The sequence below is a fragment of the Gambusia affinis genome, linkage group LG04 (genome assembly GCF_019740435.1).
Source record: "Gambusia affinis linkage group LG04, SWU_Gaff_1.0, whole genome shotgun sequence".
In the NCBI taxonomy this organism is placed as follows: domain Eukaryota; kingdom Metazoa; phylum Chordata; class Actinopteri; order Cyprinodontiformes; family Poeciliidae; genus Gambusia; species Gambusia affinis.
The window spans coordinates 19,973,389-19,986,746 of record NC_057871.1 but is presented as its reverse complement, the minus strand read 5'-3'; the positions used below and the strand labels follow the sequence as shown (position 1 = coordinate 19,986,746).

Here is a 13,358-nt window from a genome sequence, read left to right as displayed (position 1 = left end):
GTGGCGCACCCAACCCCTCGGCCAATGACCATTTGAAATACACAAACCCCGCAGCCAAGATAAGCAGGTATTGACAATGGATGAATGAACTGATGCTGTAAATTGGTAGCTTTAGGGAACAGAAACACCTGATTTGGCCAGAAAACACAATCCTTCAGGACCTCACATTGTCTTCAAATAGTGTCACTCTCTGATAAAACAGGACAGGCGGCATGTACAATGTTGAGCTCATGTGTGACCCAGCTTTAAGAGGCATAAAATAACAGCCTTTCACTCTGATGATTCTGCTGGCCATTCACGTTGGCTTACTGCGGGGACTTTTTGAGAGACTTGACTTGCAGTGAGCCATGGCTTAATGTTTTTAGTAACACCTTTGCCTTTCCTACCATGACAAGTCAAAACGCCTGCGGTGTAGAAAAAGGGGCCTGCTGCAGGAGATATTGCGACTCTGTTTATATGATTGCCAAACCTGAGAACCATGAACGGCTTCAGGAAAAAGGAAAGGGAGGCAGACACAAAGACTGAGGCCTTTGTAGCAACCACTTACCTGAAAATGTGCCCAATTTGTGAAGAAAAAAAGTCTTTGAAAATGGTTGTATTTGTCAGAGCTCGTTCAGTTATACTGACACTTCAAAATTCTTCCATATGTTGTGATTTGTTTTAAAGCAATGACAGACAACAAAGGTTTTGTTTTTTTTTAGGATTTTTGTTTTCAAGATAGTAAAGCACCAACTGAATGAATGTATTCAATTTACCTAGATCTATTTGTCTGCACTAAAAGCTTAAATTATTTTAAGACTTAATCATTTTGTGCGGGGCCTAAATCCAATCTTTAATTTGAATATGTTGTTCTAAAATTTCCCTTCAGGCTTTTCTCCATTTTTACCAGTGGTGCCAATATTTCTGCAAGGTACTATGACAAAATGAAAATGGAGCACAAGTCAGAGTAAATGGAAAGCTGGAAGTGGTAAACATAGAATTATAACTAACAGTATCAAAAATAAATTTTATTAAGAAAATGACGCCAAAGTCTTTGATGGATCCAGATTCTGGATCTGTTCCCTAAATGAGTAACTACAAGAAGTGCTGAAAATGAATGCAGCTCTGAAGGTTGCCCTTTCTAAAAGAGTTACTTTCAAGAAAATGTCCTACACACTGTCAAAGATCTATATTAGGCTCTGAATACTTAAGAAATGTCAGTGTAAATTGGATACAGCAGTAAAGAAAATCGACAAAGCACTCGGCACAGGAGAACGGCCTCTTTTATTTATGTGAAATGTATGCAGATTGCTTGATTGGAAAAAAAGAGGAACAAAGTTAAACTGAAAACAAGAAAATTGTAAAAGCCCTTCATTCATTATAAACTTCTTTATGTAGCTGACAAGAAGGAAAGGGGAAGGGTGATGAGCTGAAACCTGAAAGCTGGAAAAGCACCGCAGAGGCAGTTGACCTCAAACGAAATCAACACAGGATGAAAGAAATAAGAAAATTATGCACATGTAAAGAAAGACATTACTGACAGTTAAGTATATAGTACTCAAATGGTGGAAATGGTCTGCTGTGAAAACATCATTTGAATTCATAACATATTCAGAGTTTTGTAGAGCAGTAGTCTCCAACCCTACATCTGCATGTTTTAGGTGTTTCCCTACTGTCTCTTGATTTAAATGAGGTGTTCGTTTATGGATTTCTGCAGAACATGATGGGATCCTGTGGGAGGTAATGATGATCATTTGATGATTTTGGACACATCCAAAACATGCTGGCTAGTGTTCCCTTAGGAACAGGGTTAGGGAACATTTCCGTCGGGAGATGATGAGCTCTTTGGATCTCACCTGTTGTAGATGACCATCCAAAGTACCTCCCATATTTGAGCTAATGGCCACGTCTGAAGCAGATTACTGCCATTTTACAACAGATTTAGTCTAATTAATGTTGGTCAATCATTACCGATAACAAATGTGAAACATTTACTACAGAATGAGTATAAATGGGCACAGAAAACATCTAATGACAAAGCGACGAGTATTATTTAAAACCTACTTTCTTTACTGATGACTTGACAACATTAAGTTTTTGTTCCACTAGCATTTGCCCTCTAACGTATGTCTTCATTTTTTTTTTTTTTTGGTCACCGTTAAGTGTTCCAGATGATCAAACAAATGTTAATTTCAGACAAGATAAAGTGAGTAAATGCAGACTGAAATTATGATTTCTTATATTGAGGGAGAAAAAGTTATCCAAACCAAGCTGCCCATATGTTCAAAAGTAATTGAATCCCAGTCTTAATGACTAGTTGTGCCACCATTGGCAGCAAAGAAGGCTAGAATGTTTTCAGTAACTGGTGAAGAGTCTTTTTTTTACATCGCTGTGAAGGAGGTTTGGCCCACTTCTCTATGCAAAGTCTGTTTAAGGGAATGCCACTGCATCCCAATTGGATTTAAGTCCAGAACCTGACTAGGCCAAGCCAAAAATGTTCATTTATTTTGTTTTGTTCTGAAGAATTCAAAGGAGGAACTGCTGGTGGGCTTCATTGTCCTGCTGCATAACCCAAGTTCACATGAGACTGAAGTCAAACTGATGACTGGATATTTTTCTTCAGGACCAGACAATAATTCATATAGTTCCATCAATAACAACAGGCAGAAGTCATAAAGCAGCAAAACAGTCCCAAACCATTCCACCATCAACACCATGTGAAGGAATCACTGCTCTCTGTCCAATAGTGGTTAACTACTATTGAACAGAGAGCAGTTCCCTTGAGCTCCAAAGGATTGGTTAGAAATCACCTTCTCTCCATCTGATAGCCAGGTGTAAAAGACCTTCTCGTGCATTTTTGAGAAGGTCAAAAAGGTTCAAAAATTTCCTTAGATTAGGTCATGGTGTGTTGATTTTTCTGTGTTGGCCTAATGAAGTTATATGGCAGTAATCAGAGCTGTTTGTGGCTCGTGAACTTTGACTTAGCTTTGCAAAAAACATCATCTTCTTCACAATTAGAACCAATAAAGAGGTTTTATTACTTTTTTTAAACTTTGGGGTTAGGTTTGCTTGGATAGCATTTTTTCCCCCTTAATAAATTAAATTGGCATTTTAAGCAGCATTTTGTATCGCTCAGGTTATCTTTGCTTGATGACCTAGTGGAAGAAATGCAAATAAAGAAGCAACCTGTAAGAGAGAAAATACTTTTTACCTGACTGAATGTTTATTGAGGGGGGAAAAAAACCTATTTTTGCAGTTTAGCCCAACAGAAAGTTGACTGATATAAATTAGTAAAGCTGCCCAAGGCAAAATAACAAGGCTAGGGACCCTACAATTAATGCCTCTTTTGACATCAGTTAACTTGACTGTCAAGAAGCCCTACAGGCCCAGTAATTCTCCAATTTTCTGCCTTCTAATAACGCAAAGTGAACATTTCCATATTTGCAATTACCTGGACGTATTTGATAATATCCAAATTCTTCCTTTGGAAGATTAAAACGTGGACTAATTTCCGTCTCACGGAGATTGAACTGGAAGTGGACTCCCAGCGCCTGGAGCATCACTTCTGTCGGGTTTCACCACACGGTGGCCCCCCTGTCTCTCCTTCCCGACGCTCCTCCTCGCCTCCACCGCCACCATAAAGCTCAGCCTCCCTCCACCAACACCACCACCACCTCCTCCTCCTCCTCCTCTGCCTCCCTCAGTACTTCCACTCTTCTCATCCCGTCTCCCCTGCTCGCTCGCTCGCTCAGAGCCACAGACGCTCCTCCAGCTCTGTGCAGCGCGGCGTGCGAACATGGTCGGCGGCTCCTGTGCTCGCAAGCTGGCCCGTCGGTCTCGGTCCGCCCTGATCGCAGCCCTCACCGTGCTGCTGGTGCAGACCCTCATTGTGTGGAACTTCAGCTCCCTCGACTCCGGCGAAGAGCGAGAAAACGCAGGCTCCAGCGTGCGAGAGAAGAGGGACCGGGTGGCGGGCAGCAGAGCCGCCGGCAGCGAGTATCTCCAGCGCGGAGACCAGCAGCAGCGGCAGCCCGGGCAGCAGCAGCAGCATCTTCCTCCGCCGGGGAGGGGGACGTCTCGTCACATACAGCAGCCGGTAAGACAGCAGCGCTGTGACCGTGTGGTCGCATCTTATGCTCGGTGTAAAGAACCTCATCGGGGGGAAGGATGTAGCGGTTGGCAGGCTGGGTAAAACATCTTCGTCTTAGATTCCTGGTTTGTTTTGGAGACAATCTGCTCTGCAGGGGCCTCTGAATGAATTTTTGATCGTTGTCGGGCTCCTCTGGAAGAAAATGATTGTCTTACATGAGCAAGATGCAAAGCATGCTCCCTTTTAGTCATCCAGTGCATCTGTAGAATGAACGCCAGACTTCCTTTCTTCATAGGGGAAAAAACCCCCAAAAAGAAATGCCAAAGCAGAGTGAAATCAGTTCACTCCAGGGCAGTGTGGTTGCAGGGTGAAAAGGGGAGAGAGAGGGGAAAAAAAAAAAATCTTTTCACAAGATAGCAGCTGTGAAGATGCCTGGACAGCAGAGCCACTGTCTGGGGTTGTAGTCTATACCTGTCAGGGTCTATTTGGTATTTCAAGTCAACAGTTTATGCACAGCTCAGCAGCACTGTCTGGGCAATGCCAAACTGAAACATAACCTAATTTGCAGGGTTGGTTTTGATGAGTGCAGAGGAATTAGTCATCAAATTAAATATGAGGACAAATCTTCATACATATGAACAAATCAGCTAATACCTCAGTTTCTGCTGGGTGTTACAAAAATCTCATAGTTCCATCCAGTCCATTGACTTTTGCTTGTTTATTTTTAATTTCCCAACAAGTTGTTTCGTTGCAAATTGCATAAACATGGGCTGAGTTTGGCTATTTTGGATGAAATTAGTGTTTTTTTCTTTTCATATGCCTTGAACATGAAACTGAGCAGTCTGTGTCCTTTCAGTTTTGGTGGGTCCTATGACTCATATCATATAATGCTGTTTTTTCCGCTTTCTTTGCCAGTTAATGTCTATTTTATTTGCATATTTGAGATTAAATAACTCTACTTTTTGACAACTCCAGTCCTCAAAGGTGGAGCTAAAAATGAAGGGAACCCAGAGGGCTAAAAGTATCCGGTACCTCCGGATGTACCATACCAGGTCTTCAATTTGATCAAGTAATATGTTGAGTAGGGATTATTCATTTTTTGCTTCATACTTCAGCTATTTTTAACAATAAATCAAGCTGGTTTATTGGATGTTGCCTCTCTTTGTCTTCCGCTTATCTGTGTAATCAACTCCAGAATATAAAGGAACTTGTTTCATTGAGCAAATCTAAACAGATGTTAAAAATTTTAGAGAACTAAATATCTGGATGCAAATATTTTAACTGTATTGAAGTATTGCTTGTGTCACTGGTCTCATTTGAGTTCTGGGATATTTTTAGTGACATTTTGTAACGTCTAACCAATTTTATGAGGATTTTAATTGCTTTTTAGTGCTGCCTTTATATGCTGTCTTATTTGCCAAGGCAAGCTTTTAAAATAATATTTTAGGATTCATAGGGCCTTTTTTTGTTAAATAAGGAAAAAATTAAAGCAACTAAATGTTTTGGCAGTCACAATAGAAACGTTCTTTGTATGTCCACTGTAAGCTCAGAAGAAGTGTATATTTAACTTGGTTTGGCTTCAAAAAAGGAATTTCATTTGTCAATAAAACAATATGTAGCTGAATATTTAACTTATTTAGACTATTTTGTAAGTTAAGCTATAAAAGGAATATGCTATTTCTCATAATTAATAACATTCTTAAATATAAATAATACATGTCGCAAAAGTTCCGAAAAGTTTAAAATTTAACTTACAAAATCTCACTGAAACCCCATCATTCACTCTGTTGTATCTGCTTTATTAGCATTTAATAACATTGCTTAATGACAATTTGCAGACAGGCTCCATTGAAATGTTAGCATCTGTACTACAGACTGCATTCCTTAAATCTAATGAATTCTTATATCACGTTATTAAATCATCACTTCTGGACTGAAAAATTAATTGTATTTAAGTGTCATGCACCTCTGGTGCCCAGGCCACATGGACTTGTACGACACGCCACATACAAAACAAGATGGCCGCATACAAATCACATGCTCCACAAAAACACCATTACATTTTTAAACTCAACCAGCAGCACTCATTTTCTTTCCCAGGCTGTACAGACAAAAACAAGAAATGAAAAAAATTATCCTATCATACATCAGACTTAATATAGCATCCGCAGATAACCCAAAATACATCTGCATTACCTCTGCTTGCACATTCAAATAGATAAAAACTTAAAGCATGACACAGGGGACAGCAGAGAACCAAGCGATACTGGCGACAGGGTCAGTTGAGGCACCAGAGAAGCGAAGGCTGGCCAGTGTGGTCTGACCTATCAGCCGATCTACTGTAGATCAGGTTACTGATGAAGTTAATGCTGGCTCAGATTAAAAGCAGTCAGATAACAAAGTGCATCCCAGTTCGTTGTGTATGCATTACATAGTGGTGTGGATTTATCTGATACACCAGTCTACTCTTCATTCGGATCTTGAGGGGAATTAGGAGAAATTACAGCACGTTAGTGTGTTGTTATGATGCGCTGCATCGAATTACTGTGCTGGACCTGAATCACATAACAGCAACTCCAGATTAGTCATGTTAGAACCTTTTCATGCTGCTTCCACACTGAGTTATCCAGTTGTGTTTCACTGTTAAAACACCTCTTTTGCTTTTCATCTACTAGATGTGGGCACTTTGGTCATCCGCAGCTTCTCATCTGTTTCAGAACGTCAAATCGTCAAACATCTTTGTGGTTGAGAGAAACCAATCAGGCTTTGCCATGTCAATATCAGTTTCTTTCAGATCTGATCTACAGATTCCAGTCATTAATTCTAGTAATTATATAAAAAAGGAAAGAACGTGCCTCATGTTCTTTGGCAAATATAGTAGTTTTGAATAGAACACAAATTGAAGGAATCTCGAGATTTCAGAAGATGTATGTGTCAAATGAAGCACTCCTAACACTCACCAAAAATGCCGTTATCTTTTAGCTTTGAAGCATTTAACGATTAGGAAAAAAATAGATGAATAGAGATGCTATGATCATACTTTTCCTGCATAATACCAATTATAGGTTTTTGTGGAGATTTGATTTGACATATTGATTCTTCATAATGACTATACAACATCAGAGGTGATAAAAATGTGATGGAGGATTTTCAACAGAGGTAATAACATTTTATTCCACCAGAAAACAATGCCTCCAGGACATACTACAGGATATATTGTGTTGAAGAACAATCTGAGATTTAATGAAGTTAAAAAAATAGGAAGGAAAATTTTGAAATGCACCAGTCAGGCTTTTCCTGGTTCATACCAAGTTCGGGCTTTCTTTGAGAACTTACCAGCTGTTTCCAATAATGACAGATACAGAACTTATTTTTCCGACTGTAATACAAACACGAGAAAAAAAAAAAAAGTACTGCACAATTTACTTCCTAAATTGAAGTAACAGATCAGAATCCAACATAGAACCAAACATTGAAGTATTACTATTTATGAATCATCTCTAACTTTTATCCATTTCTTCTTAAAGTCAAAAAAGTGAATCATAATACAGGTTTTTGGTTGATACATCGATAGATCAAAAACTGTGAAAGTGCTTCTTCTAGCATTTATTTAACAGGAGCAATAATAAGTATTTTCAAGATTTGATAGGACAATCTGTCTGTTTGACTTTGGCGATTGATTAATTTATCTCTAATACAATTTTAATATGTTACATTTCATGGACGATAAGAAAAACTTGACAGATTGGTTTCTCTCTTAAGAATTTTGATTAAAATAAAATCTGTACCTGCTGATCTCTTATCAGAGCTGGTCAATGGGAAATTAGGTGATGTTGATTTCTCACTGATTTATTGGAACATCTCTAAATAAGAAATAAAATCTCCACAGCACCTAACCCTCCGATTACTGATATGAGCCCATAAGGGGCAGATTAGACAACTCCAGTCTCTGGCTCATTCTCTCTACACTGTATAGTTCTGTAACACCCAGATTCGACATCCACATACTTTCTCCTGCCTAATCACCATATTTTCATTCCCTCTTTGGTTATGAGAAGCATGCTTGTCTGAGTGCATCTCTGTGAGTTGGCAAGGCCGCCATGCCTTGTGTAAGACTGCCGCATTAGTGCCACCTGATGCTATATGAGGCAGTGCGTCTGAGGAAAGTTCGAGCAGCGATTCGATCCAGAACAGAATGAGCCAGGAGCTAGACTTTGACAAAAGGCAGCATTTCTACATGATAACTGGTGTTACATGGGAAAATTATGCAGATCTTCAGATGTGTCATCCCAGCAGGCAGAAGCCACAGCTGTCATTAGAGCATATTTCTTGTTTTGTTGTTGTTTTTAGGGAACTTCTCCTTGAAGAGTGTGTAGAGTTTGCATTTTCACACATGCTTTGACTACCTGTTGAGCATTTATCATCCCCTAAAAGTTCCATATTTATTAATTAGCCTGTCGTCTTTATTCTCACATCCATTTATTAGAAGAGTTAATGTCACAATTATTATTAATAGGCTTGTAAGGGTGTGTGTGAAGAAAGAGAAACATGCCCTCAGCAGCATATTGAGGAAAAGCTATGAGAGTCTACACATCTGGCCATCAGCATTTTCTTTCCATCTGTCCCAGCACTCCACTCATATTCTGTCACGATCCCCCTCTCCCAGGCGTAGCAGGAGTTCAGGCTCACTCCCATTGTTTAGATTTCTCCTCTTAGTCATGGTAATACGTGCAACATTACCCCTGATGTACATGTTTTCCATTGCATCAAGTTTTCCAAATGGTCTCCTATGGCAGTAAAGACATCACCAGCCATCTAGTTCCATGTGAATTTTATTCTTCTTTTTAACTGTCTCCACAGTATAATAATGGCCCATGTCTGCCTTAACTACAAGTGATTACAAGTTATGATATTAGGAAGTTTGCCACACTCTGCCAGACACTTGAAAGGTGAAGGATTTGTCTCTGAGAAGAAAGGCTCATTGACTGAATCCAGAGAAATACAAGTGCTGTACTTTGAATACATGTAGATTTTTTTGTACCTTATTATTTATTATTATTTTGTACCTTTTTAAGGTCATGCTGTAATATCACAGAGAGATGTATATCCAGAGTTTGACTAGATCGCTCAAAAATGTTCATTTGCATATTTAATTTTTTACCTGCATAAGTATGCTTGAGTTCAATAAAGCTCACAGGCTGGTGGCAAGACACTCCTTCAGGATTTTCCATTATAGGTCATCGTCAATTTCACTACTATTACCATGTTTGACTGTGGATATGAATGTTAAGAGACACAAACCAAACGGTTCAAAGATGTGCTTAGCTGGAGTCCCAAAGATCATTCATTCACTGCCGTTGCTGAAACTACAGGCAGACTATAATCCTAAAACAATGCAGAAAACATCATCGTTCACAACTTCTCTTGTTCTTTTTGTTCTACCTGCAGAATCTAAGTAAATGGGAGAAAGCTCAGACTGTCGGTGAAGCATCCTCTTTCTCCTGTTTTTCTCTTTCTTCTCTGTGCTTCCAAAACACTTTGGCATTCTTGGCACTAATTTGCTTTAGAAAGAAAGATAATATACTAGATGTTAAATATTACGTTGGCACACATGAGCTTAGAATCTATTAGCACACTTATATTATAATGATGACATTTCATTCACATTTGTTAGTGCTAGTGATATTTGCTGCAGAAAAGAGATTGTATCATCAAATGACCTCCATTGTGAGAGGTGAACATACTGAACAATTGCATTCATCAGCCTATGCTGAAATATAAGAGTAAAATAGATACATGGATAGACATTTTTAGGCAAATAAAACTCATAGGCCCAAGTGACCTCAAAGACTGACAAAATTAACATTAAGAGATTGATTGAAAGAACATAACATACAAGGATTATTGTTAGTTTTAATAATGCATAGTCTACATTCAATGCTTCAATCTCTTGTATGAGCCGCATTCACAAAATGAATGTGGCTCATACTGGGATGATTCATCCCAGTATGTCTATGACAGCACTGAGTCACGCTGACAAATGCATACACACCATGTTTCCACTAAGAAAATGATCATTTTGGCCTTCCATGGGTAAATTGCTTTGGTCTACCGTGTGAAGCCATTCCCCTAGACTCCTTGTGTTTTTGGATTTTCATGCAACAGTTGTACCATTTCCTGTTCATTTCAAATGACTTTAAAATGTGTCATGTGTGATATGGAAAATCTACCTTTTAAATATGTACAGTCAGTTTATATTTTCCTTCATAATTTCTGTTAGCACCAGAAGTTAAACACTTGAAATAGTCTCACAGAAGGTCGAAAAGTTGCAGTATAAGTACTTTGATTTCTGCTTCGCAATCTGTCTACTTCTGGATGACAACTCCCAAGTGCACACACAGGTTTTCATCTGTCCCATTGTTTCTCTGGATAAAATAAAGGTAGGTCAGGGATGGTCTATAATGGAAAGTGAAGAACATAATACTGCTCAAATGGAGTATGAAAATATTGAAAACTTGCAAGTATACTTGTATACTTGCAAGTTTTCAATATTTACAGTATAAGGAACAATATGGATTGGCTTTCATCCAGGCTTATTCCCCGTTGATCTGATGAGGCATGACCATAAAGGAGGCATTAATGTAAAAAAATAACTATCCTTTGTGGCTGAATTAAAACAGTAAGAGTGGTTAAATTCCTCCAAAGAACTTTACAAATTATTGCAAAGTATTTTTCGGAGTTGCTGTCACCAAGGCCTGCACAGCCAATTATTATGAGAAAAGCTTACTTATTCAAGTACTGCCTGGTTGGCATGGATAGGCTGAAAAGAAATCATTGCTTTTTGAAAACCGTCTCCTGTATTTTCTCACGTTATCTTTGGTAACAAAATTAGCTTGATCATCTTGAACACATAACTGTGATAAAAAAAGCAAAAGCGGGAGATTTTTTTTTTTCAAGCAAATACCAAGTTGCTGTATTTCTGCACAAGTCTGATTTTATGCCATCTATGCTAGAAGATGGTGCTTCTGTAGAGTCAATTGTAAATTTAAATAAATCGACATCTTATCTGTTTAAACAGACAGCATTAAACTTTGTTTGAGCGGCCTTATCTGCCGTTTTGCCCAGCCAACAAAGGTTCTGTGGTTTGTGTACACCCATTCTTCCACTGAGGCAGAGGAGGAATCTGAATCCTGCAAACAACGCCTAATATTAGGCTAATCATCATTCGTCTCCATTCATTTGAGCAATTTGTTACTTCTCACTGACGGTGGCAGATCCAACCTGTGCAACGTATTTCACTAAAGTGAAACAAAAGCCCGCCATTGTCTGGTGTGACATTTTTAATGGTGTCATTATTTAACGGCCGGCGTTTTCATTTATCATGAAAGGGCTTTCATTCACACTGTAATAAAGCTGCTTCCCCCCCCATCTTCCCTACACGTCAAGTCCACTTCATTCTCACACTGCCATTCCTGGGGGTGCCGTTTGTTCCTGCTCCGCTGCATGCACCAGTCACTGTCAGCGCTGGGTTTCGTAATACATCAAAGCCACTCTCAGTGTGGTAATTGGCATTTAAATTGGCTCTCCCAAAAAGTAAATCGTTCAGACGTGAGCATGAGCTGTTCTGCTTTAAACAAACCCTTATACACACATGATTACGGTCCTGAAAAAAACTCCCCAAGGAAATTGTGATTTAAAAACTCTTAATGGCCCAATCTTTACAACAATAACGTGCTATTCTGTAAAAATCTGCAATAAGGAGAAGAGTAGAGTGCAGCCTGCCCATCCATCAAAAACGTATTGTGATTTTGAACACAGAGAGCCTCTTTTCCAAGTGCCATTAGCCTGAGAGAGAGGTTGGGAACATATTCAGATCTAAAGGAAGAAGTGTGCACCTGAGAGACTTGAAAGAGACTCCCTGAAAACCTAAAATACTTTGATGCTGAAGTGTAATTTGTACACATGACACAGTCCTTCGTGCCGCAACAGGAAAAACATTTTATCATTACCATAATGCAAAACCCCTGTCATGTTACTTTGCTAAGCCGATGCCACTAATGTGAAAACTGTCAGCGTCAGTGTGGAATCCTGAGTGTGTGAAATGATGTGCAGAAGAGCACCGACGGAGTATCCAAAGCAACTCAAACACAACAAGCCGCAGACTTCCCTGCTAAGCCCATTGTGCAGCACAGGTGCTGAATGGACTCTTCAGTGCACCATGCATGCATGCCATCTGTTCGCAGTATCGGAAGACTCCTTTTTCCCGTCTCTCTCTGTTTCTTTGCCGTCATTGTGTAATGAGACAACAGCCATTCAACAGGTGTTACGCTGCTGAAAATACTACGCATGTCTTTGCAAACAGAAAACACAGGGGAGTGACTCACACAGTCCGGTCAATTATATTGACTCCCCGCCTGGGCGATGAGAGGGGAGCAAGTTCCATTACCATATTATGGTTAATAGGGCAAATGGATAACTGCAGCATCGAGTTAGGAGCAAAAACTGTGTGTCGAGGGTTTAACGGCAGAGGGTGTGTGGAGTTATTCTGCCTGGATTAACGTGGTCTGTGTTGCACATGTGAGAAGGATTTCTACTGGTCTTCTTGGTTTGAGGTTTTTTTTACAAATAAGTAGTGGTCGCCACGTTCCATAGGAAGAAAGATAAGTAAGAGTTTTGATTTTAGCAGAAACTGGAAAATTTTGATTTTACAGACTTTATGTCCAGATTGGAGAGTTATTGAAGTATTTTCTAGGTCTCCATAAATATGGAACAGGAACATGAAGTACATAGTAACCAGTGTTGTTCCCGTAGATTCTGTAGAAGACATTAAGGTTCTCGTTGTTCATCTGTCTGTTGTTTGGCACTTGTTCTCTTGGTTCCTGTTCCATTTCTCTTGACTGCAGGTGAAAACATTTGAAAAAAAAACAACAACAGATGGATCAGTTAATCAAAAGCTTCCTCATTTATCTTCTTCTTTATCGCTACAGGAATATTTTTCTCATTTACTGTGGAGAAAGATTTACCAAGACACTCAAGATGTGGAGCTGCACAATAGGTAGATTCATAGTTGTCGTTGTAACATCAGTGCGTGCAACAATGAATTCTTGGATGAAAAAGTTGGCAGATCGTTATACTTCAAGTAACATTCATTTACCCTCACATGCCAATATGTTTGGCCAAATGAGTGGGACTTTTGTTCTCCTTGATGCACAAACTGTTTCTGTTATTCCCAAGTTTCATAGAATGGAAGGAGAGGAGCCAAGAAAATTGAAATTGAACCATCCTTCTC

General features: G+C 39.3%; 1 protein-coding gene across 1 annotated transcript in view; it reads left to right on the top strand.

The window, feature by feature from the left end:
• The first annotated feature begins 3,692 nt into the window (after nt 1-3,692).
• xylt1 (xylosyltransferase I) overlaps nt 3,693-13,358 on the top strand; it is a 105,298-nt gene continuing 95,632 nt past the window's right edge. The window contains exon 1 of the mRNA XM_044113687.1: nt 3,693-4,075. Within this exon, the coding sequence (XP_043969622.1) occupies nt 3,776-4,075 (300 nt within the window). The 5' untranslated portion in view covers nt 3,693-3,775. The remainder of the gene's footprint in view (nt 4,076-13,358) is intronic.